The sequence below is a fragment of the Athene noctua genome, chromosome 7 (genome assembly GCF_965140245.1).
Source record: "Athene noctua chromosome 7, bAthNoc1.hap1.1, whole genome shotgun sequence".
Taxonomy (NCBI): domain Eukaryota; kingdom Metazoa; phylum Chordata; class Aves; order Strigiformes; family Strigidae; genus Athene; species Athene noctua.
Window position 1 is genome coordinate 43,530,973 of NC_134043.1, and position 22,292 is coordinate 43,553,264.

The 22,292-nt window shown below is 48.5% G+C and overlaps 1 protein-coding gene across 6 annotated transcripts in view; it reads left to right on the forward strand.

The window, feature by feature from the left end:
- NRP2 (neuropilin 2) overlaps positions 1 to 22,292 on the forward strand; it is an 89,754-nt gene that overhangs the window by 39,234 nt on the left and 28,228 nt on the right. For all 6 annotated transcript variants that reach the window (XM_074911135.1, XM_074911137.1, XM_074911136.1 and 3 more), the window contains exons 8-12: positions 6,927 to 7,071; positions 7,359 to 7,708; positions 8,804 to 8,948; positions 12,648 to 12,764; positions 15,306 to 15,458. In XM_074911135.1, coding sequence (XP_074767236.1) covers positions 6,927 to 7,071; positions 7,359 to 7,708; positions 8,804 to 8,948; positions 12,648 to 12,764; positions 15,306 to 15,458 — 910 coding nt within the window. The remainder of the gene's footprint in view (positions 1 to 6,926; positions 7,072 to 7,358; positions 7,709 to 8,803; positions 8,949 to 12,647; positions 12,765 to 15,305; positions 15,459 to 22,292) is intronic.

The window sequence follows — 22,292 nt, forward strand, 5'->3', positions numbered from 1 at the left end:
TGAGGCAGATGGGAGATTGGCAACACATGGGGCAGAGAGATGGGCTAAATACACAGTTCAGCATTTCAAATAGCCACTGGCAATAAATTTACCTTTTAGAGTCTAACTGGGGTGGGAAGCTGGCCTGGAGGGTGATTTTAGTTGCCAGGGAGAGATATCCCATCCTTGCAGTCTCAGAGGCTCATTGGACACTGGATCCTCAGTGAGGGTGGAGCAGGACAGCGCAGCTGGTTTCAGTGCTGCTGGGCCAATTTACATTGCTCCAGCAAGACCCTGAAGCCTGGCTTTGAGTGTCAACCCAAAGCAGTCCCATAGCCACGTGAATTGCCACCATTTCAGGATTTAGCCCTGAGTTCTATCATCTTTTTTTCTGCTCTGTTTTCTCGCTTCATAAAAAAGAGGAAAAATCAAACCTCCCCTTTTTTACTCCTTTATTCCAGTCTCACTTTGTTCCCATGTTCTGGCCTCAATTTAGCAGACACATCTCGAGGCTGGAGGATAAATAATTGCTTTTTTGGTGGCTCACTTGCCCCTTGCATCCAGGTGACTGCTTTCCCTCCCCGACGAACAACTGGCTGCCAGCCACCGAGCCACAGCAGGGCCAGGGCAAAGCCTCTTGCTCATGGGCCTGGTGCCGGGGGCTCTGGCCCCACGTTCCCCACCCGCATTAATCCCTGCCGTTCCTGCGTTAGGCAAGCTCCCAGATGTCTGTATTCAAGGTGCAGATTCCTCCCTTCGTCAGTGCGGCGCTCTGCACAGTTCAGGCTGCAACAGTGGAGCGAACCATGCCAAATAGATTTGTCAAGTCTGCCGCAGCTTGATTTGGTGCCATGAGGAGTGGGGAGGGAGGGGAGGGGGTGGACAGACAGGGACTCTCTATTCCTCTATATACATGCAGATATATACATATATATATACACATCTAAATATACATATACACATCCATATATATATATGCACATGCATACATAGGCATATGGGGCGTATCAGACACTGGTCTGAATTTGTGCCGACTGTGTGGGCCAAAAGCAAAGCACTGCCATGTTACAGGCGGGTCAGCGAACGTCTGCGTCTTCATCGGGGAACTAAAACAAGAGGAAACCAGTGAGTGCAAGAGGGGTGGGGAGGGGATTATGCTCTCTGCAGAGGATGGGGAGGGAGCTCTGACCTCCTCTCTTTCACCCTCCTGCTTCCCCTCCCTCTGGTGTTTCGGAGGAGAGTGAGGCCAGGGTGTTTCCCTGTGAAATGTGATGGTTCACCTTTGAGTCCCCAGCTGCTGGCACTCACGGCGAGGGAAATGGGAAAGGCAGGATGAAGCAAAGGAAAACAAGATTAATATGTGCTTGCAGCAGACAGAGCTGGCTGGGCTGTTTCCGTGCCGAGCACTGCTGCATTTCTGGGGTGGGGAGGCAGTGGGAAGGCAGTAGCAGGTCTGCAGCCAGCAGGAGAGAAGCCCCACACCCAGGCTTTCCCCTTCCCACCCCATCGCTGCCAGACTTTGCCCCTGCCTGGCAGCCTGCTCCTCACAGAGCCCTGCCCAGCACAGCCCAGACATCTCCCTGTCCAGGGGGTGACGTTCTGTCCTTCCCCAGGAGGTGGGACCAGGGGGAGAGCCTAGCCCAGCGACCTGGCTGAAGGTGCAGAGCTGTCTTCCCATGTGTCCCCCAAGAGAGGAGATGGGGAGGAGAGCAGCCACCACCATGTGTTGCCCCACACTCCCCCCTTACTACACACCAGCACATCCCTATAGGACAGGGCTAAACAACCCCTGCCCTAGAAAGGCTGCTCTGGCTCTTGCCCTCCCCGTTACATCCCCCTCTGTGTCTTCCAGGGTCAGTGGCCCCAGAGGTTATCTTCCAGGCACCAACCCTGGTGTGTGCACAGAGATCTTATCTAGCAGTTTGCAAATGTCTTTAGAAAACAACAACTCATTCTTGAACCCAAGGAAGGAAAAGAGCACCTGGCAGGATTTGACCTCTTTTTTTTGGCCATTTTCTTCAGGCAGATTCAACTATAAAGATTTTATCAGAAAACAAAGTGCTCATCCATTCTGATCCATTTCCTTCTTTGTAGGGTCTTGTGTTCCAGCTCCCATGTGGTCTGAGCTGGCTTCATCTTAGTAACTGCAGAGATCCACTCATGGACATCATCTAGTGTGGCAAGGGCCTGGGGGACGGGATGGGTTTCAGGATTCAGAGTGTGGGTTGGGACTGTGATGGGTGCTCTCACTGCCTCCATTGCTCTGTGTATAAAATGGGAGGATGCAACTGAAGAACTTGCTTTGAGAATCTGTAGAAGTCAATGGATGAGAAATGGCAGCAAGATCCAGCTGATGTGCATTTTCCATTTCTGTGCTTGTTATCAGCTAACCTTCCTGAGAGGTATTTAGGTAGATGCAAGAAGGCAGATTAAATTGCTGCAAAGAGCTGAGTATCTCAGCTGTGCATGGAGCTGGGGATGTCAGGGGTGTTTGGTGCTGGCAGAGAATATTGAGTCATCATTCCTTGGAGACTCTTGTGCCTTCCCTTAGGATCATTCCTCTCTCCTTTTGGTTCTTAATGAGGTCTCCTGTGTTCATTCACCTGAGGAGGGAGAGAAGAGCTTTCAGTCCTGTGGCTTCTTTATCTGGAAAACTCAGGAAAAGCCTGCATGATCATCCAGAAGGCCACAAGTGCTTCTGCACAGAGACATTATGGTGCAGTGTTTCCCCAGAAGCATCTCTAGGTCCCAGTTTGCTTCTACTGCTTTTGCAGGCAGGACAAAGACATCAGACTTTGGGAAAGGCAGCCCCTCACATTCACACTTGGTGCAGTACCAGGGGAGAATTACAGCCCTGGCTTTTCTAGCAAGGCTGCAGCTTTGTACTTCTGGGCCTGATATCTCCTTTGCAGGCTAACAGAGTGCCATCCTTGCATCCCTGGTGACTCCTAGATCTGAGTGGAACCTCTCAAAGACACAGCACTGGCAAGCCCAGTCCAGCACGCTGTGCCTTGCCCAGACGGCTGTGCTTCATCAAGTGTTGCCAAGTATCATTTTTATTTTACCTCCTTGTTCCTGGATTTAATAAATCCAGAACTATCCACCCTCCACTCGAGCCAGAATCCTCCCACCATCAAACATGCCCCATTTTATGCCTTCCCTATCTGACAAGGAAAATAATCTCCCCTACTTTTCTCCTTCATGCTTCTCTGTCTAAATCCTGAAGCCCTAATCCTGTTAGCATACTCTGTTCCAGGGCTCTGTCTCCACGGGAGTAACATAATCCTGCAGTAAATCTAGTGGGTCCAGAGAGACACATACATATGGACAAAAGCAGGGCTGCTGCCATCCTTGGCCTTCTCCTCTGCCTCCCCCAGCTGCTTTCTTTAGCTCCCCAAGAAATTGCATAGTGACCCAGCAGCACAATAAATAAAGCGGGAGAGAGGTTACCTCCCGCCCCCTCCCTGACTCGCTGTTGCTTCGACTTCACGGCACTTTTTGTCTCCCTGTCCTTCACTCCCTTCACTCCAAACTGCTGTTGGCACAATTCCCATACCCACTGGAACTAATGCAGCTTCAGAAATCCCCCCCATCACCCCACAGCAGTTCCAACATGTCAGAAATACAACTTGTAAGTGTTGGTGTGGAGCTTGCATGCGTGTGCACATGGCAAACTTGCTCAGTTCTCTCTAGCCTAGACATCATCTCCCACCACTTGCTTTCTGCAGCAAATTAATTAGACAGTTCAGCTCTCATTGATGATCAGTTTAATTTTACATGTAGACCTGCCGACTGGACTAAAACGGAAGTAAACATAAAGTATATGGGGAGGGGATGGGCAGCTTTTGATGCAGCAGTGAAAAGGAGTTCCCTGACTGCTTCTTGGGAGGTACTTTTAATTTCTTAATGGTTTTCCCATTTGTCTTCTGGCTCCGTCACCCTCAGTGCGTGTGCATGCGCATGTGTGCTCTGCTGAGGGTGTATCTATCTAACTCCCTAGATCACAGCCAGATTTTTTTTTTTCTGCTGGTGTAAATTACTGTGACTTCTTATACTTCGATGGCGATATGTTGATTTACACCATTCGAAGACTTGGCTCAAAATATGTGCTGAGTGGGATGGGAAGCAGATAGGATGGGAGGAATAGCAATGTTCTATTTTGGTAAGGGGGAAGAAATCTTTGCTTTCTTGGCGCTCCCAGTTTCACACATTTTCCTGCTAGTTCTTCCCATGCCGTGAGTGCTAATTTGAGGCAGCATGTAGAACCTGTTCAAGTCATTGGGACTCTCCACAGTGTGCTTGGGCCCTGGGGTCAGCATTTTCAGTGCAGAGACACTCAGGGTCAGACCCTGGTCAGCAGCATTGGGACCTGCGGGCTCATGACGCCTTTCTGCTTGGGAAGAGTCTGAAAGGCCAGGCATGTAGGACGACTCCACTTCTCTCACAGCATTAAGCATCCACCCTCTGAAAATGGCCCCTTTCTGTTATGCTGAACAGGTGTGAAGCAATGACTTGCTATGATCAGTCGGGGCTTTTCAGAAACAAGGTTCACTGGGGCAGATCCTGCCAGTGCAGCTGATACTAGAGCTGGAAGTCAGGTTCCATTTCTGCCCTCATAAACTGGCATGTCAAGGCTCCAGAGTTGCGTGGCTTGTGGAATGTGATCTAGTCTGAGGAAATTACCATGCCCCAAATCTAAAGCAGAATTGAGGTTGCTCTCCTTGGAAGCAGGTGGTTAGGACTAAGGTCGTGTAAGAGATTCTTTTCAGCAACGCATGTGGTAGTGATGAAGTTTTTGGGCTTGGTCCTGCTTCTGCTTTCTGTCAAGCTTGACTTTGCAGAAGTCAGCAACAAATTACACTGGTGTAAATTTGGATTCTGGCCCCTGATGCTTGTATGTGTGAAGTGAGCTAAAAAAGAACAAAACTGGAAATATGTTAAACCAAAAAGAGCAGCAAACCTAGTCAGTGACTGTTAAACATGCTGGTCCATATGCAACCTTTGGCTCGTGGAGTCTTCAAACTGCTGATTGTGGGAAGCGAAGAGAGGTTGCCAGGAGAAGACTCCCCCGGGCTTGCTGCCCCCAGGCATCTGCTGGGACCACCATCAGGAGCCACCCCCTGGGACAGAGTGACCTTTGGGCAGACCTGACATGCTGCTCCTCATACTAAAATAGTTGCACTGGCTCAGATAAACATTTCCTGTCATCCAGTGTTAGGTTCGGAGGTAAGGTGTTGCATGTCAGCTTCTGTGTTGACATAAAGCTGGAGGCTTTGTTGTAGTGTGGAAATGTATCCTTTCAGCCTGTGTGTGTGTGTTCCCACAGGTTTACAAGACACACACACATGCATGCCTGGAGAGTGTTGCACAGTAACCACTCTTGTTACAGCCCTCCTGCTGGAAAAAAGGGTATTTGGTGTCTGCTGAGCAGGGAAAAGGATGGGAGGTGGGGTCAGACAGGATAAGATAGGATATTAAAAACACATAAACCATGCTGTGTTGCTAAATGGTAGCAGCATGATATATACTCTTCAGATTAGCATTTCTGCTCAAATTCACATCAACCCCAAATCCCAATTACCAGCCAGATTTGCAACCAAGGCCCCCTGTGAGGTGGCTGCTCCCTGCCCTGGCAGGAGTGCCACCGTCCCCGGCTGGACAGTGACGTGCAGGGGCAGCCCAGAGCTGGTTGTGGTGCTGTGAACAGCCACTGCCTTCTCCGCAGACACCCTCTGCACACCCTGGTGTGCTGGGTCCTGGCAGAAGAGCAGTAACATGTGCCTCCTTCAGCCCTAGAGTGGTGGGAGGCTTATAAAATTCTTAATGGCTATTCAAGGTGAGAGGCCAGGATACAGCCTCACCCGTTTTTCTGTCCCGGATCACAGGGATCTGCAGCTGAATTGTTTGACTCTTGCCTCCGACAGAAGGAGATCAGTGCCAGAGATTACACTCTCCTGCTTCACTCTGAGATAAACTTAGCGGGAGCTCCTGTGCTTAACACGGCATATGCAGGGTAGGAGCCTGCAGAAGAGCCCAGCCAACATCTCGGTGCGGATGCAGTTCCTGGCTGAGATCGGAGGATACTCTAGTCCTGTCCTGAGAGCCTGTGTGCTTGGAGGGGAAGCAGGCAGTGCAAGCAGCCTCAATCTGTGATCTTTAGTGCTTTATGCTGGAGGCAGAGAAAGAGTTGAAAATTACCTTCACGTTGGATATTTCCTCTTTCCTCCTTTTTCTTCTCCAATATGGCTCCACGGCCTGAAACAAAACCACAAGTTTTTGTCCGTCCTGTTAAAAGACTGGGCAGGAGGGGTGTAACGTCCATCTGGTAGTTATTGATTATGGCCATCTGGTAAGGCAGCAGCCTTTTCCTATCATGTCAGATCATAAACTGTCCTGAAAAGCTGTCTCTGTGTGGCAGGCTGCATGTGCACTGGAGAGGCAGGGGCGAGGGACTGTCTGGGATGGCAGCTTGTCACCCCAGGCAGAGGTGGCATCCTCCCTGTTTGCGCCGCTCCTTGCACGTGATGCTTCCCGGGGGAGCTGGATGCGTGGACGTGTCAGGATGTCAGCACGTTTACCTGTGGAGGGGAGGCAAGATCTCACGCAGTGTTCAGGGACATCTGGCCCTTTGCGTTGGAGCGGCTCTAAGTTAGGGGGCCAGCTCAAAGCAGCTGTGACCTGAAAGTCTGAGGTGCCTTAGGGTGCTGTGAGAGGCAGCAGGGGCAGCAAGCTCCTGGATCTCCTGCCTGATGGGCGAGTCCATCCACCGTGCTGTCCTGTCAGCGGCTCAGCTCTCCCGGCCTGCCCCTGGATCCATGCCCTGCTCGAGGCTGGCCCTGCCCAGAAAGCCTCTCCTCTGTTTTCCCTGCTGAGATTATTTCAGCTGCTGGTTATTTCTTCCTGTTTGGAGAGGACATAACCATATTTGTGCTCCCTCTCTGTTGCAGACATTTCAGGCCAACGAGGATGCCACGGAGGTGGTTCTCAACAAGATCCACAGCCCGGTGCTCACACGTTTTGTGCGCATCCGTCCCCAGAGCTGGCACAACGGCATTGCCCTGAGGCTGGAGCTGTATGGCTGCCGCATCACTGGTGAGGGTCCCCTCCTCCCCTCGGCCTCAGCCCTCCTTGCCTGTCCCTCTGACAGCCTGTCCCGGAGTGCTGTCCCCCGCAGCTGTCATGCCTGCTTGGGGTGGGAACAGTGACACTGTGAGCAGCATGGAGGCACCCATCTCAAGGGATCTGCCTGTGGGGGGAGGCACCCAGGCCCCAGAGGCAAGGGGAAAGCAGCCAGTGCTGGTGCTGGTTTAGTGTCCAGAGCTTAAACCAGCGGGGAAAACCACAAGCGCTCCTTTCAATAGCCCTTTCCTTCCCTGCAGATTCACCTTGCTCCAACTTGCTGGGAATGCTTTCTGGCCTCATTCCTGACTCGCAGATCTCAGCCTCTTCCATCAGAGGCTACGACTGGTCTCCCAGCATGGCCCGCCTGGTGAGCAGCCGCTCAGGCTGGTTTCCCCGCATCCCCCAAGCCCAGCCTGGGGAGGAGTGGCTGCAGGTGGACCTTGGCATGCCGAAGAATGTCAGAGGCGTCATTATCCAGGGGGCTCGTGGAGGGGACAGCGTGACCACCACTGAGTCCCGCTCCTTTGTGAAGAAGTTTAAGGTGGCCTATAGCATGAATGGAAAGGACTGGGACTTCATCCAGGACCCCAAAACAATGCAAGCCAAGGTAGGCACTGCCTGGAGAAGCTGAAAAACAAGATATGTTTCTGGCTGTCTTCAGTCTGCCTGATGGCGTCTTGGGAAATTAGCTGTCTCTCCCCACAGAGACCTCGGGAGTCTGGGTTGTCACCATGAAATCCCACGTTGTGTCCCCTGGTGCTGCTCCTAAGCTTGTACTAGAGGCTGTAGGTTCTACCTTGCCCCAGGAATAGCAGTTTTCCTCAGTTTCTTACTGTGGACCAGGCCTGGGGATGTGTATATTCTGGTCCTCCCAGCTCTTGCATGTCAGAGCCCACAAGGTGATGTGTTAATTATGTTTGACACGGGCTAGTTACGTATTTTAAGGGGAAAGGTGCTGTTGTGGTTTGCGCATCTGGAAGAGGAAGATGAATCGACTTCTCTTTGGGAAATGTGCTATATATGAAGTCCTTTTTGCAACATTGGTGTGACCCCGAAATTCCCCATGTTTTTCCTGTATTGTTGGAGTTCCCCATAATCTTTCTGCTTAGCAGTATGAGAGTGGCAGGGGGCTTGAGGAATAAACAAATTATCAGCTACTGCCTATGCTGTTTTTATGCAAACTCATCTGCTTATGAAAATTTGAATAAGTTTTATTTTTTCCCGATCCTACAAATGAGTCTTAGAAGGACTAATGCTATCCATAGCCCTCTGTTTATTCTCCACAGGCTTGAGTTCGTGCACGTAAGCTGAAAAGCAGCAGTTCTTGGACTGTGAGGAAAACTGAGAGTTTACACTATCCTAGAACATGCAGTAGCTTCTTTATTTGCCAAAGGACAAGTCTGATCTTATTTATATGTGAACTTAGTGGATATTCCCCAGGCATCCCCTGCATGGCTTGGATCAGAATCTGACCCCTGCATATAAAGCAGAGGCCAAGAGACATTGTGCAAGTTTCTTAGAAACAGCCTGTCTGGTCCTCTTGAAACTGAGGAGGAACAGCCTGATTTCTGCTCAGCTGGACATGATGGCCAACAGTCAGACAGCTAAACTATTTCAAACTGTGACAGTGGCCTGCCAGACCCAAATTATCAAGTCTGGTGGAGGGATGCACACATCACTTGCCTTTTCTCTCTCTCTCTAGCTTTTTGAAGGCAACATCCACTACGATATCCCTGAAGTCCGGAGGTTTGACCCTGTTCCTGCCCAGTATGTCCGAGTGTACCCGGAGAGGTGGTCCCCAGCAGGAATAGGAATGCGCCTGGAGGTGCTGGGCTGCGACTGGACAGGTAGGAGCCCCTGCGCCTCTGCCCACTAGCTCCCTCGGGGCCACAGCAGGCACTAAACCAGCAAGGTGAAAGTGTAAGGTTATTTCTCCTCCTGCTGTCCCACCTCAGGGCCATGCTACGTCAGAGAGGCTGCAGCCATGAAGGCAGGACCCGCAGTGTGGCCTGACCCCATCTTTTTACTTCGACCTTAAAAAGAACTGACCTTGATGCACAATGTAGCAGCAATGTTTGGACTCCAATCCAAGCTTTCACACAGAGCCCCATGCGGGATGTTGTGCAGACTTTCCCAGTCTCCGTGTTAGAGAACATTTAGGCTTTTTAATCCAAATCAATAAGATAAAAAGTAGGAAGAGAATCAGAGGAGCAGAAGAGGGGTGCAGTGACCAGTACAGGTATCTTGAGCTGCCACAATAAGGCTTTGCTGGAAAAACAACTGTCCCTCTCTTATTGAACCCCATGTGGAAATCCTTTTGCAGACAAGGTTGGGGATTTAACTCTACAAAGTCTCTACAACATCCCTAAGACCAGGGAAGTTTGTTCACTTTTGCCCACCTGTTTTTTACAAGTATGCCTTGCAGCCACCGCTGGTTTTAATACAGAGGTGAAAACTGTCTAACGTGCTCACTGGGATTGGTAGAGGTTGTACCTCTGACCCTCTGAGGCTCAAGGTGATTGGATGCTACATAGTTTCATCCCCAAAAGCCAAAAATGCGCCCAACAGCTCATTGGGTCTGATGTTAGCTTTTCAGTGCCGGAGGCTAGTTGTCCCTTTTTTTAATCTATTTTATTTTTTAATAATCTGCTTCAATCTGAATCTGGTGTCCAGATGTCTGTGATAAAGAGGTATGATTTCCATTTTATAAACACATCTGTAGAAGGCATTTTCTTGTAAGAATTCCCATTCTAAGAAGCTTAAAAGATACAGAGCTTTTTTTTTTTCCACCCTTTTGTGGAGTCTTTCTTCCTGTGAGGTGCTGTGAGACGCATTACAAACACTTAAGAGCAAATCACACAACTGATGTACACACAATTAATAATGATCATTTGTCACCCTTGAAGTCAATTGCAAATCTCCTCTTGGACTGGGAATCCACTGTAAATGATCTAAACTTGAAAACAAGATTAGATCTTCATTTAAATCTTACAAGATCTTTGGGGTGTTGTAGGAGAAGCAGACACCGTGGCTTTCATGCAAGCAGTGGGAGCTGAGGCTCGGTGCAGAAGTCAGGCAGCTCCCACATCGCTGCTTCCTGCAGCTCCTGGGAGTGTCCAGCTGCCAGATCTCTGCAGAGCATTGCTGGCTGGTGCATCACAGCGCCGCATCACTGCTGCAAAGGGGGGCAGTCACGCAAGACGTCCAACCATGTACATGTCAGCCCCTCCATTGCACTCCTCCAAATTAGAGAATGAGGGGTTTGGCATCCTCAACTTCTTGTGCTATTTTTGGTCCAAATTTTCTTTTACAGCTGTGTCCGTGCTCGGTTTCAACATTAGCAGCAACAGCCCGTGTTTTTCCCAGGCAGGGTGCTCTATGGTCATTTCCCAGTGTGGCTGTCTAATCATTTGCACATTGTAATGTTTAAAACTCAACTGCCAAGTCATAAATATTCGTAGCTTCATTGATCTACAGGCGTTCAGCTTTGTAATCAGAGCAAGGCTTGTAATCTTGCGGATTCACCATGTTATAAAAAGCATTTATATCCCTGATGCAACCTGGGGAGCAGAGATAGCCCATGGCATTATCTGCATGCTAAATCCAGTCTGGCCACATGCAGCAGTCCTTAACAAAGCCAAGATACAGCTCTGCGTTGCTGAGAGGACCCAGGCACATTACAGAACTGGCTGTGAAAACCCAGGCAATTGCACTTGCTTGGGAACAAGATTAAGAGATGGATTAAAACAAGCTGATTGAAAATATTTTCAAGTGAGGGCCTAAGCCCATGTGTGCCCTGCCCAGCTATTTCTATTTCTTATCAGTAACAAGTATCATAATTACTGAGTCAAACAGGTAACTTAACAGCAACTGGGCTCACAAACTGGTTGGCTAGTAACTCAAAAATTGGGAAGCAGGCAGTCAGCAATTGGCTTCTTTCAAAGACCTGCCAAAATTTTTCCTCTGAAGAGTGGAGATTGATGAACATTCACTTGCAGCTGGTCTTCTCTCCTTTGAAGTTCCAAACATCTGGTTTCAATTGCTCCGTGACTTTGCATTTTGATCAGCAGTTACCACCAGTTGCACAGACACTTGCTGGGCCAGGGAGAGAGAAAGCGAGCAAGCAAGACCTCTCTTTTTCACTTTCCATTTCACACATCACGTTATCCTCCCTGCTATTTTCATTATCTCTTGTAACCATCGTGTTGCGGCTCTGCCATGGTAACTGATTTTTCAAGATATATTTCTGCGGCTTGTCCAGGGCAATGCAACACTGTTGATTTACATCCGCTCAGCATCTGTGTCCCGTATGGGACTTGGCTTTCAAGGTCCTTCGACATTGTCACATTTCAGCTATAAATCTCAATATACAAGAACAACAACCTAAAAAAATGTATCAGCTCTAAATAACTTGCAGCTTTTGATATGTTGCCTTCACCTGCTGCTTTTTTTTTTTAACTTTTCCTTTTTATGACATTTTTCTGTGCCTGACTGCTTGCAATTTGCTTCTTGGTTGCTTTTGGACTTTTATGGGGTTGTAACAAATTTGAACTTACAAATTAAAAGACTTTGAGGTTGTTTGGTATTTTATCCTGAACAAAAGACAACCATTGGAAAAAAAAAAAAGGGGGAAAAAAACCCTGAGACTTTATGTGCAGCATGTTTAATAACAGGAAAATAAAGGGCAGAAAGGAGCCTATGGAAAATATTCAATGTATTTAGCCATTTCCTCCTGTTTCTGGCTTTATTAAATGATATCCTGAAGGGTGCCGACAAAGAAACACAATCACACGTAACTGAGCAAAGCAACCTCTTTTTAAAAGTGGAAAGAATCAAGCCTGCTGTACTCCAGTTAACGCACCCATAAAAGGAGAGACTGCTGGAACCTAATGTCATTTACTGTTGCTCTTAATATTCTTCCCTTTCTTGCTTAAATTTCCCCTGACACCTGCTTGGAGGTTGTTTCACATGGGCCATGTTGGAGAGAGGGAAATTGGAGAGAGACACTTTGAAAGCCTAGTCAGGAGCCTGGAGTGTGAAACCAGATGCTTTCTGCAGTGAGCCAGAGCGCACCAGGGGATCCTCTGAGTCCGTTTGCGGTTACGTCATTTGTGGGTTGAGTGACTTGTTTTATAAATTGGCACAATTGGTGTGAATGTTGTGTGTGTTTTTTTTAACGTGTCGTATGCCTTTATGAAAGAAAAAGACGTTCTGTCTGTGATCTCTCTTATCCAGTAATGACAGCTAAGCAGATTGCCAACACAAGTGTAGATTAAAAAATTAAGAGAAAAAGTAGCATATATGTCTAGAGGAGAGCCTTGTCCAAGGGGAACTCTAAATCAAAAGAACTCCCATATGGAAACAGCCAGTTCACTTGAAGTTCAAACCATGCTGACACTTGTAGCACATGGAAATTTCATGGTATTCTTGTTCTATCTCTTCCTGCCATTATAGAACATGAGAAAAAGATTTTTTGCTTAGTTTCCTCCTACCTGGGCTTTTTGTACTTTTCTACTGCAAGTAGCATCTCTACTCCATTTTTTCAGACGTAAAGCCCACTGCAGAGACGCTGGTGCCCACTTTGAAGAGCGAAGAGACCACTACCCCATACCCAACTGATGAAGAGACAACCGAGTGTGGTGATAACTGTGGAGAAGAGGAGGGTATGTATCAGAGCAGCACATCTCTATCTCAATAAATGACGGGTTAAGAGCTAAGTAAATACTCTTATCTTCCCATTAGCTCCTATACATGGAGCTGATTCCTGGAAAACTTAGAGTAATATTGTTAGTGATAGGCCAAGATTTAAAAAAAAAAAAAAAAAAACAAACCCGCCCAAAATCTGATAAGGTATATCAAGAAAGGATGCAAGAGCAAGAGATAGCAGCTAATTTAGTCCCTAGGGTATGAGACTTGAAGAGCTGCTCTCCCAGTTTCCTTACATGACCTGAAGAAACTCACTTAGTGCCCTGTTTAGAGCCACCTCTGTTCCAGATCCCCTTGGCTGGGTGTCATGAATTCAGAAGGTGATTCAGGGAAGCAATTCAGACTGCCTCCTGTGCAGGGTTCCTTTTGCAGAGGTCACAACCGTGGGAGTAAATCACGACGTGTAGAAGCCTGATGACCTGAACACCTGTCTGTTAAGGATCATCTTCCCTAATATCAGCTGCTTAAAATTTAGGAGGACAGTCTGGGCTCCGTGTGCAGGCAGTAGAGAACAGGAAACGCTAACTCCAGGCAGGAGTCCTCCCAGCCTTAGATAGGCTGTTAGATGGACAGGGAATGCTTTGGTATTTGTGGCGCTTGCTTGCCTCTTCTGACCGTAGAGGAGGCTGAATGTTAGTTTAGACTACATGCTGTGGTTGTTAAGAGACAGTGCTGGGGGGGATTAATCATCTCTGGGTCAGATCCCTACCTGTAAAAGCAGATGTCATATTCTTCTGCTCCTTGCAATGGAGTTGTGGGCATCTAAAGCTTGTGAAATGTTCAGATTAAGGGGAGAGGGCTCGACAGAACTGTGCAGGGTGCAGTGTGCAGGAGATGCACACCCTTGGGACACAACAGCAGACCCTGGGCCTCAGCACTGGGGCTGGGGCGTTTACACAAGAACTTCACAGAAAATCTGATGAGGAAAAGCTATCCTTTGAGATAGCTCCTAGGACTTCTATCACGTCAGCTTCCAGTCCCAGAGAAAAAATTAATGGGTTTTAAAATAAATACATTTAAAGAGGAACATTAATTGGCTTTTTCACACCTCCCATCAGGAGTCTGCCGTAGTTCAGTTCTGGAAATGCAAGTTGCAAGAGTAGCTCAAAGAGCCTGATTCTCATTGCTTTGCCTCAGTAATAAGCCTGTGCAACCCTGCTACCATTGAGGCACTTGGGAAACTGCCGAGAGGAAATTTAGGCCAGTAATAGTCTCTGCAACAACACTATTCCTGGGTGCAGTCCAGGGTGAGAGAGCAAGCAGAGTATGCCGTGGAACCAGCCTCCCTGTCAGCTTCCCTCAGATTTAGCAACAATTTTAATTCTCATACTCCATAAACAATGACTGTGTTTCTCTGGACAATCAGATTTATGACAGCCAAACAGAAACAATGCTGCTCTGCAGAGTATGAGATCAAATTGGAATAAAAGGATCCATGATCTGCATTGTTTTATTTCGGAGTGGGAGCACGTAAAGAAAGACCTCTGCCCCTCACAGCAAAGTTCCCCCGATGCCTATCTCTTGAGTCACTCACCTCTTTCTGACTATCACTCACTTTGTGGGCACTGTGATTTAAAACTTCCTCTTTGCTCAGGAAAAACCCAGCCTATAATTGGGCTCTGACGTGCATGTCTGCTGAGTGCTTGGGATGGTCTCAGACCATTTCTGCAACCTCTGTGTCTTATGGCTGCTTCCCCAACCAAAGGAGCCAGCAGTTGCCTCACTGCTGCATGCAGCCCCTGGCATGTGCCCTCCTGCCCAGAGACCTGTCTCTGCAGGAAGGCTCTCCAGAGCTTTTAAAGCTGTTGACACAGGAGAATCAGCGCTGCTCCTGTTTCACAGATGAAAAGTTAAATGATTCTTCCAAAGACCATGTGGTGAGTCCATAGTGGAGTTAGAAATAGAGGCTGGCTCCTTTCACTCAGAATCCAAAAGCTTGAGCTCATGGTGGCCCTGCGTTTCCCCTGGTAGCGTTTCCATGAGAAGGTAGGAAGTGGTGAGTGACAGCTCGCCACGTTGACAGACAGCTCCCGTCTGGTGCAAGTGGCTAGATCTGTCACTCAGGAGCTGGGTTTCTGGAGCACTTGAGATTCTCCTTTTGGAGCCAGAGCAGGAACTGATGAGCACAGGGCACTCAGGAAGTGCTCTTCCCTGACATTTAAGAAGGCATTTAATATTTGACCGCTGTAAGGGATGAAGAGAAGGTGCTGATTAGAGTCTGGAAGCATTTGGTACTTGCTTTTATATTTGCTTAGTTTGGTGGATTAGCCTCAGGACGTGGTGTGAGCATTTTGATGATGCAGAACTTAAGGCTGATCCCTGGAGCTGACGAAATCTGAGATAAGTTAAAAGCATCAGCGTGAGTGAGATTTCATGCTTTATTCAGTACTTATGGCTTGCCAGCTATTTTAGGTTTTGGGTTGTTTTTTAATAGCAACCCTTTACGGGTAGGTCACTTTTTAATCCAACTTTATTTTGCTTCTGTTTCTTTTTATAAGATTTCCACCTCCCTGTGAACTTCAACTGCAACTTTGATCTCCCTGAAGACCTGTGTGGTTGGTCACATGACTTGGCAACAGGTTATACATGGTCTTTTCAGCCTACAAGCACCTGGATTGGCAACTCTGAACCAAGCCCTGAGACTGTGCCAGGTAAGATGGTTAAAACCACGCTGAAGCAGGGTGGGGATGGGTCTTTCTCCATGTGAACAGTATGACTGATTATTGAAAAGCTATCGAGAGTTGTAAAGGCTGTACAGAGCTGAATGTTTTCTTTTGTGGAAGTTTTCAGATGCTTTGCTGTATGGTTCATGACTTATTTATAGGAGTGTGACCGCTGGCACTGAATTATACTAACTATGCTCTTGAGATAGTCTTCAATCAGACAGTAGACTTTGAATCCCCTGTGACCGTGAAGGTTAGCCTGGGCTTTGTTCCACATCCTGAGCCAAATGTCTTCTGTAAGACCCAGTGCTTTTTCCCCTGAATGCATTTCCTCTTTTGTTAGAGATGCATTTCTTCCCCCCATATGTTGCTCAGATTGTCTATAGTCTTTAGCTATTCTGCACTGTGGACTTTCGTAGGCTGGATTTCAGCCTCCTCCAGGTGAAGGATGAGTTAAACCCTAAGAATGCTGAAATATGCCAGCTTCTTGCTGTTTGACTTTTGCTCTTTTTCTCCTGTGTGCTTTGGAAGCAGAAGATTTACATGAGCATGGCAGAGCCTAATTTATGGAGGATCTCACTGAGATGTGCTGGCATGGGTTGGAAGGGAGCCTGCCTCTGGCAGTGCGGTTGATCAAGTTCTTCAGCTTCATATCTTGGAACTCACCCCAGGACTGGTGCCCTTTCCTTACCCTCGTTGACTTTGTGGCACGGGTGGCATGAAGAACATTTGCCAGTTTCCTTATAACAGTAGACCGCATCACTGTAGCATCGCTTCTCTTCACTGTCAGTCATTGCTTATGAAACTCTAGGCTCCCCCAGGGAGAGCTGGCTGATCCTACCAGCCTTCAGCTCTGCCCTGATGCCCGGTGACTCCAGTGTCTGCATGCCATACACCCAGGGAGCCGTGCGTGCTGTGGGCTCCTCCCTGCCCTCCCCCTGGGAAGGTTGAGTCTCGAGATGCAAACATTCAGGCGAACCTGTTAGCCACCTGGCAGAGGCGCTGGCCAGATTGGCAGTGCCGCCAGCCAGTTGGAAAGCCGTGCAGCCAACACCTGGTAGGCAGTGCTAAAGAGGAAAATATGTATTCCAGAAACATATGGGAAGAGGAGAATCTGCTACATCTCCACACACAAATCACCCCCACACAAATGCACACATCATTTCTCTTCAGCTCCTGAGGTGCTCGGCATTTTTCTAAGAGACACGGTAATGCTGTAAACGCAGCCTATATGGACATCTGACAAATTCTTTGGCGTGACATAGGGTCACAGTGCCTGCTATGGAGAAAAACATTTTCATATTTCAAGTGTTTATCTCTTCAGCATTTGAGTGCTTTAGAAGATTAATATCTGGAGCTCAGTGGAGCCTCAGGCAACAGGAGAGAACACTTACAGCCAGCCCCAGACTTAATAACCCTCCCCATCTCATTCGCTGTAATAATGTTTAATTAATATAAGCCTCCTGCAAGTAGGATAAAAATTACTTATTTTTATAACTCAGACTCAATTTTTCATTTCATTTCCTCTCCCCCGAGTCTCCCTACAATTAGTTGTCCATAGTTTCTTAGAAGGCTCTGCTGTATGTGCGCGTGTGTGTGTGCACAGCCTGGGAGAGGCTGGTGCTACCTCAGACAGCTCAGCTTGCGGTTCTGGTTTTTACCTTTCTTGTACCCTTTCTTCTCTTTCTAGTTAGTTATGAATTGCAAAACTGCATTGCTGTGGCCGGGGGATTGTTTTCCTATTGTGTTCACTGATCTGGTTTTGTGCCAGTGTGGAGAGCTCTCCCTTAGGGTGCTGTGCTGAGCCAAGCGTCGACAAGGTGCAGGCAGGCACTCAGGCCCTGCCCAGCAAGTCACGGGCTGTACAAGCAGAGGAAAAGGAGGAGGTAGCAGCTCCAGAGGACTGAAGTGTCTTGCCCTCAGCAGTGGATGAAGTCAGTAACAGATACCAGGCACAGGCTTGAGGGATGGTTGTTGGCCCTGCCGTGGGATCAGCCTCCTGGCTGGGTCAGGCGGGGATGTGCCCTCCCGGTGGCCACGGCGCTGCCATGCCTGCGCAGTGCAGGGCTGCAGAGGGGCTGGCATCACAGCCATGCCTCGCTTTGGTCCTGCTCTTAGAAATTAAGAAGACATGACACAAAAGGAAACAACTATTTGCTTTTTTCCTCCCTGCACAGCTTTTAAAAGCAACTGAAGAAACATGAAAAAGAGTCGATGCCGGCCCCTTGTCGGGGACAGAATCGAAGCATTGTTTGGTTCACACTCCCCCATTCTTCCCCTGCCTTTCCCTCGTGCTCCCTCCAGCATTTTGTTTCTACTTAGAAAATTCATCCTCAGACTCCAGGGAGCGAGGAATGAAAAGCCCTTGTTCGGGGTGGTCTTTTCTTGTGAATTCCCCACCCTGGGGTGAGCAGTTGGGTGAAGGAGAGCAGCTGTGCTTGGTTTAGGGGCAGGGCAAAAGCTAATGGGAACTCAGAGCTGCTGGAGCCCAATTTACTCTGATTTAAAGGTGCTAGTCTGGGCTAGAGGCTGTAGCTGCTCCACCATAGCAAGGAAATATGCTGTGCCTTTAAGAGCCATGTGGGGTGCGTTTCTATTTCTTCTGAAAATGGCAAAACAAAAATTAAAATTAGAAGGGAAAAAAATAATAATGAAAGGAGGAGCCCTGGCTCAGCCTGCATGAGAGAGAGAGGGAAGGAAATGACCATGGTGAAATATCCTCTGTGAGGCACTTGATTAGAAAAGTCTGCTGAGAGACAGGCCTGAATTCCTCAGATATCTCCCTATTTCATTCTATGCACTGCATGCAATTCCTCCTCATCTTTGGCGCGGAGAACTTCTCGAGACTGACAAGACACCCACTGCTCTCATTCCACTATTTTTATTTCCAAGATACTCTTTCAGGCAGCTCTGCATTTCTTTTTTTAGCCCTGTGTTCCTTGGGCTCTTCGCACCATGGATTAGCTCCACGTCCTCTCCTGCAGGCTCCTGTTACACGTCTGGGGACCCCGTTGGTGAAAGTGGACCCAAAGTGCCCAACTCAGCAGAAACCCAGCGTGGTTCCAGCTGTTACCCAGCCCTTTGCAAGCCTAGAAAATACCGTTGCTCCCTTTTTCATGCCCCAACAAGAGATTGCCAGGATTTTTCCCTCTATGGGTTTTCAGATGCTTCCCATCTGTAGAAAGATTCCCCTTAGCTGTACCTAGCAAGCTTTGAGAAGCAACAAGTTCAGGTTTCAATGAGGTTTGATGCCCTCTCCTGCTGCACGCAATGGCAATGTGCCATTGGTGTCAAGATAGAGGTCTTAAGATGTGAAAATAAATCTAGGTTGGTAAGTTGGGCACCTCAGCTCTTCACCATCTTTGAATTTCACCAGGATCTTGATCCTGAAGGGTGTAAAGATCCTTGGTCATATCCTTAGCTGGTGAGTGCAGTTGCGTTGCTCTCAGTGATGCTACACTAATAAGACAGCACTGAAAAGCTGGAATTGGTGTGTTTTGCCCATTATTTTTTCCCTCTCCTTTTCTTGCAGCCATTAGGTAAACACCTTGCGGTCCTAGAAGAGCACTGTGGGGTCTGCACCTTTACCATACACTGCTTCTCATTCAAATGAGCACAATGTCAGGGTCAAGCCCTGGCAGGACTGTGAACCCCGTGTTGTTTGGATGTTGGCAGCTGTGCATGCATACAGAAAAGGACGCAGTTTTAACCCTGCATCTCTCCTGACCACATAGCTCTTGGGCTGGGCTGCAAAAACCCACCGAGAGCTTCTGTTGTGGGCCATGGTCTGGCTGGCTTTGAGGGTCAGGAATGCTGCTCATTCGGGTTGCAGGCGCTGCAGGGAAAGGTTTATTTGTTTCAAAGCATTTCCAGCAGAGGAATGTTTGTAGTGCTCTGAAGTTTCATAAGAGCTTATTTTTTAAGGAAAACAAACGTTGAGCTGTTTTAAAGCTGATGGTGACCCTTTACCATTCCTGTGTTTTTCCCATGGGATCTTTAAAAGGAAAAGTTTCATATTTTTCCTGCAGTCCATGAGAACTTCTGCCTGAAGGCCTTGATCCTACTCTGTCCAAACCAGCAGAAAGGTTTTCATGGTGTTAATAGAGCAGTGCTGGACTGAACTGCGTCTGCACTTAACTCTCATGAGACTTACTCGCAGGGCTTGTGCCTTGGAGTCATATTTTGACCTCTAGGGTCAATCCTGCCCCTTTTGAAGTAGGATGAGTTTTGCACGTGGGGTGGTGTGAACGTCAAAACACTTCTGTGCAATGAGTGAGCAGCTGCACACTGTGGGAAGAACACGTACCTGGCTCTTCACTCCCCCCACGTGTGGTGCAGATTGCCTCTCAGCAAAGCTGTATGCGGCTCTCCTGACCCTTGTTTGCACAGTGAGGACAGCAAACCCTAAAAAGTCATTTGTGCCTTTTCTGCCTGCAGCATGGTGGAGCTGGGACGTCCTGGCACCCAGATCACAGGAGGTTTGCTGAGCATCGGCTGGGCTGTGCAAGTGCCCTGACTGCGGGCTAGGGCCAGGCTGTGGCTGGTCCGTGGCTGTCCTCGTGCCCATACTGAGAGAAGGGGCTTGGCCACAGTCTGTTGTTGCATTCCCAGCAAAGCTCCCGCTCTCCTGGGCTAGGCCAGAGGCAGAGGAGAAGAAACCATTCTTCTGGGGCTCACCCATTTCTTTGCTGCTTGCCTGTCTGAGTCCTTAGTCACTTTTTGGACCCAAACACCAGTGACACACATGCCTATAAAACTGCGCTGGAATGCTCTCTGGAAAACAAGACAGTGTCTCTCAAATCCTAGCGCATGCATCACTCCATCACTTCACAGCAGTGACTTAGCAGCCTGTGAGTCACAGAGCCCCACTGGGGAAAGCGTCTGCACGCACGAGCAAGCCACAGTGTGCAGCCTGTGTGGTGGAAGCACCGGCTCAGTTAATGCCTTTAATTGTGCATGCACAAACGCCGTGCGCGGGTGGGTGTGCGCACACCCTTTCGTGTAGGGGCATGCAGGGTGCCTGCCAGGCTGGCGGTGGATGCGACGCGGTGGCAAGGAGCTCACTTAGCATAAATGTCAGGCTCTAATTGGCATTTGGTTTGTCAGGGACACTGTGCCCTCCCTGCGCTCCCGGGGCAAGAGGCAGTAGGACTCACAATCGCACCATGCTGTTGAGGATGTGAGGCTTAATTAAGAGAGAGGATGTAATGGTGTGTCCATTAGAAAGGCTCTGGAGAGCAGGCAGAGGGCTTGGTTCTGGGCAGGTATGGGGTTTTATGCCTTTTCACGGACTGATTTAGAGACTGAAATGGCAAGGACTTGGCAAGCTAATTAACACATAATCAAAATTGAGGGGATTTTCCAGCAGATGCAGTGATCTAGTTAATATAAATATTAGTTTTATGGAGGATTGATTTCCCTTCATAAATGAAAGACTGTCATTGAGGAGAGGCCTGTCACTGAAATTACAGCATCAGCCTTTTGAGGTGAATTTGCGTGATTTGCCAAAAAATAATAAAAATATAATAACTATCCAATTTCAATCTGCATATTCATGCAGCTGCCATTCCCCTGCTACTGGAGCACCCTGCAGTTGTGAGGGGATTTGTGCTGATCCTCTCCCTGGGAAAGGCAAGGGCTGATGCAACCTCCAGCTCACACGCCCTAGAAGAACAGCAGGATCAGGATCCACTGGGACATCCCCTTGGTCCTGACACAGCATGGTTGTGGCATTTGGTGCTGTGCAGGCAGTAGACTGGGCCCGAAGCAGAGGTGTCACCTATGGGATTTAGCAAAAAAGAGGTGGCTGCCGGTGGGCTGTGGTGCTGTCACTAAAAAACACTGTGAACCAAGCTCTTGAGTGAAGAGTGCAGTGACCTTTGGAGGGACGTAAGTGAAGGCAATTCAGCGTTGGTCCTCCAGGGGAGCAGCAGCTGTAACTCAACAATACCCAGTGAGGGAGAAGTGTGGAGGGAATGTGAGATCTCAGTAATTGCTTGTGTACATTCTGCCCAACATGTTTTTCTGGAAAACCTCCAGATGTGCTGCTGAGACCAATGAGAGAAGATGCTTTTCCTGGGAGGGTGGGCGAAACGTGCAGGACCCAAGCACAGGCAGGCTGACCTTGCAGAGGGGGCAGCTGCCATGGCTCGTGCTTGCAGCCTGACCCAAACTGTGAGGCTGCATCCTCTGCTGCCCCTAATGTCCTCTCAGATGGCTTGCTAGCAGGAGGGAATGGGTGTGCCAAGAGGAAACTGCGTTGGCCAGATGGTTTGTTTGCAGGGCCCGGCTGGTGATTTATCTGGGACTCACTGCCGTGCACATACAAGCGACTCTGCCATCGTCTGGCTGGGGATGGTTTGCATGTTCACACTCCTCTGGCTCCCCTACATCCAGATGATCCCATAAATCTTCCATGAGATTTATGCCGTAGCATCAGTTGCAAAAACAGCGGTAGGTTAAAATGCCTGAGCAGGTTTGTCCTGCCTTTTTTGAGCCGGTGCTTTGAACTACCAGTGCCAGTTAGGCAGGGGATGTAGCTGCTGTGTTAGCTGGAATAGAGGCTGCAAAGCAAAGTTCTGGGAAAGAGATTAAAATGCATTTCTGATCCTGGAAGAATTGATCAGCTCATTGTTGCAAGGCTCCCTTCAAGTGTTTTAGCAGGGGAAATCAGCCTTTCAGGTGCTTTCTGTGCCAAAGGCTTCCATTTACTGTATCAAACAGAGCTACTGCTGGAACCACCGGGCTCCCACATGCTGTTCCAACAATTAGCTCCACAGTGCCCTTTTTCAGTCAGTCTCAGCAAATTCGCGGGGCTTTTCA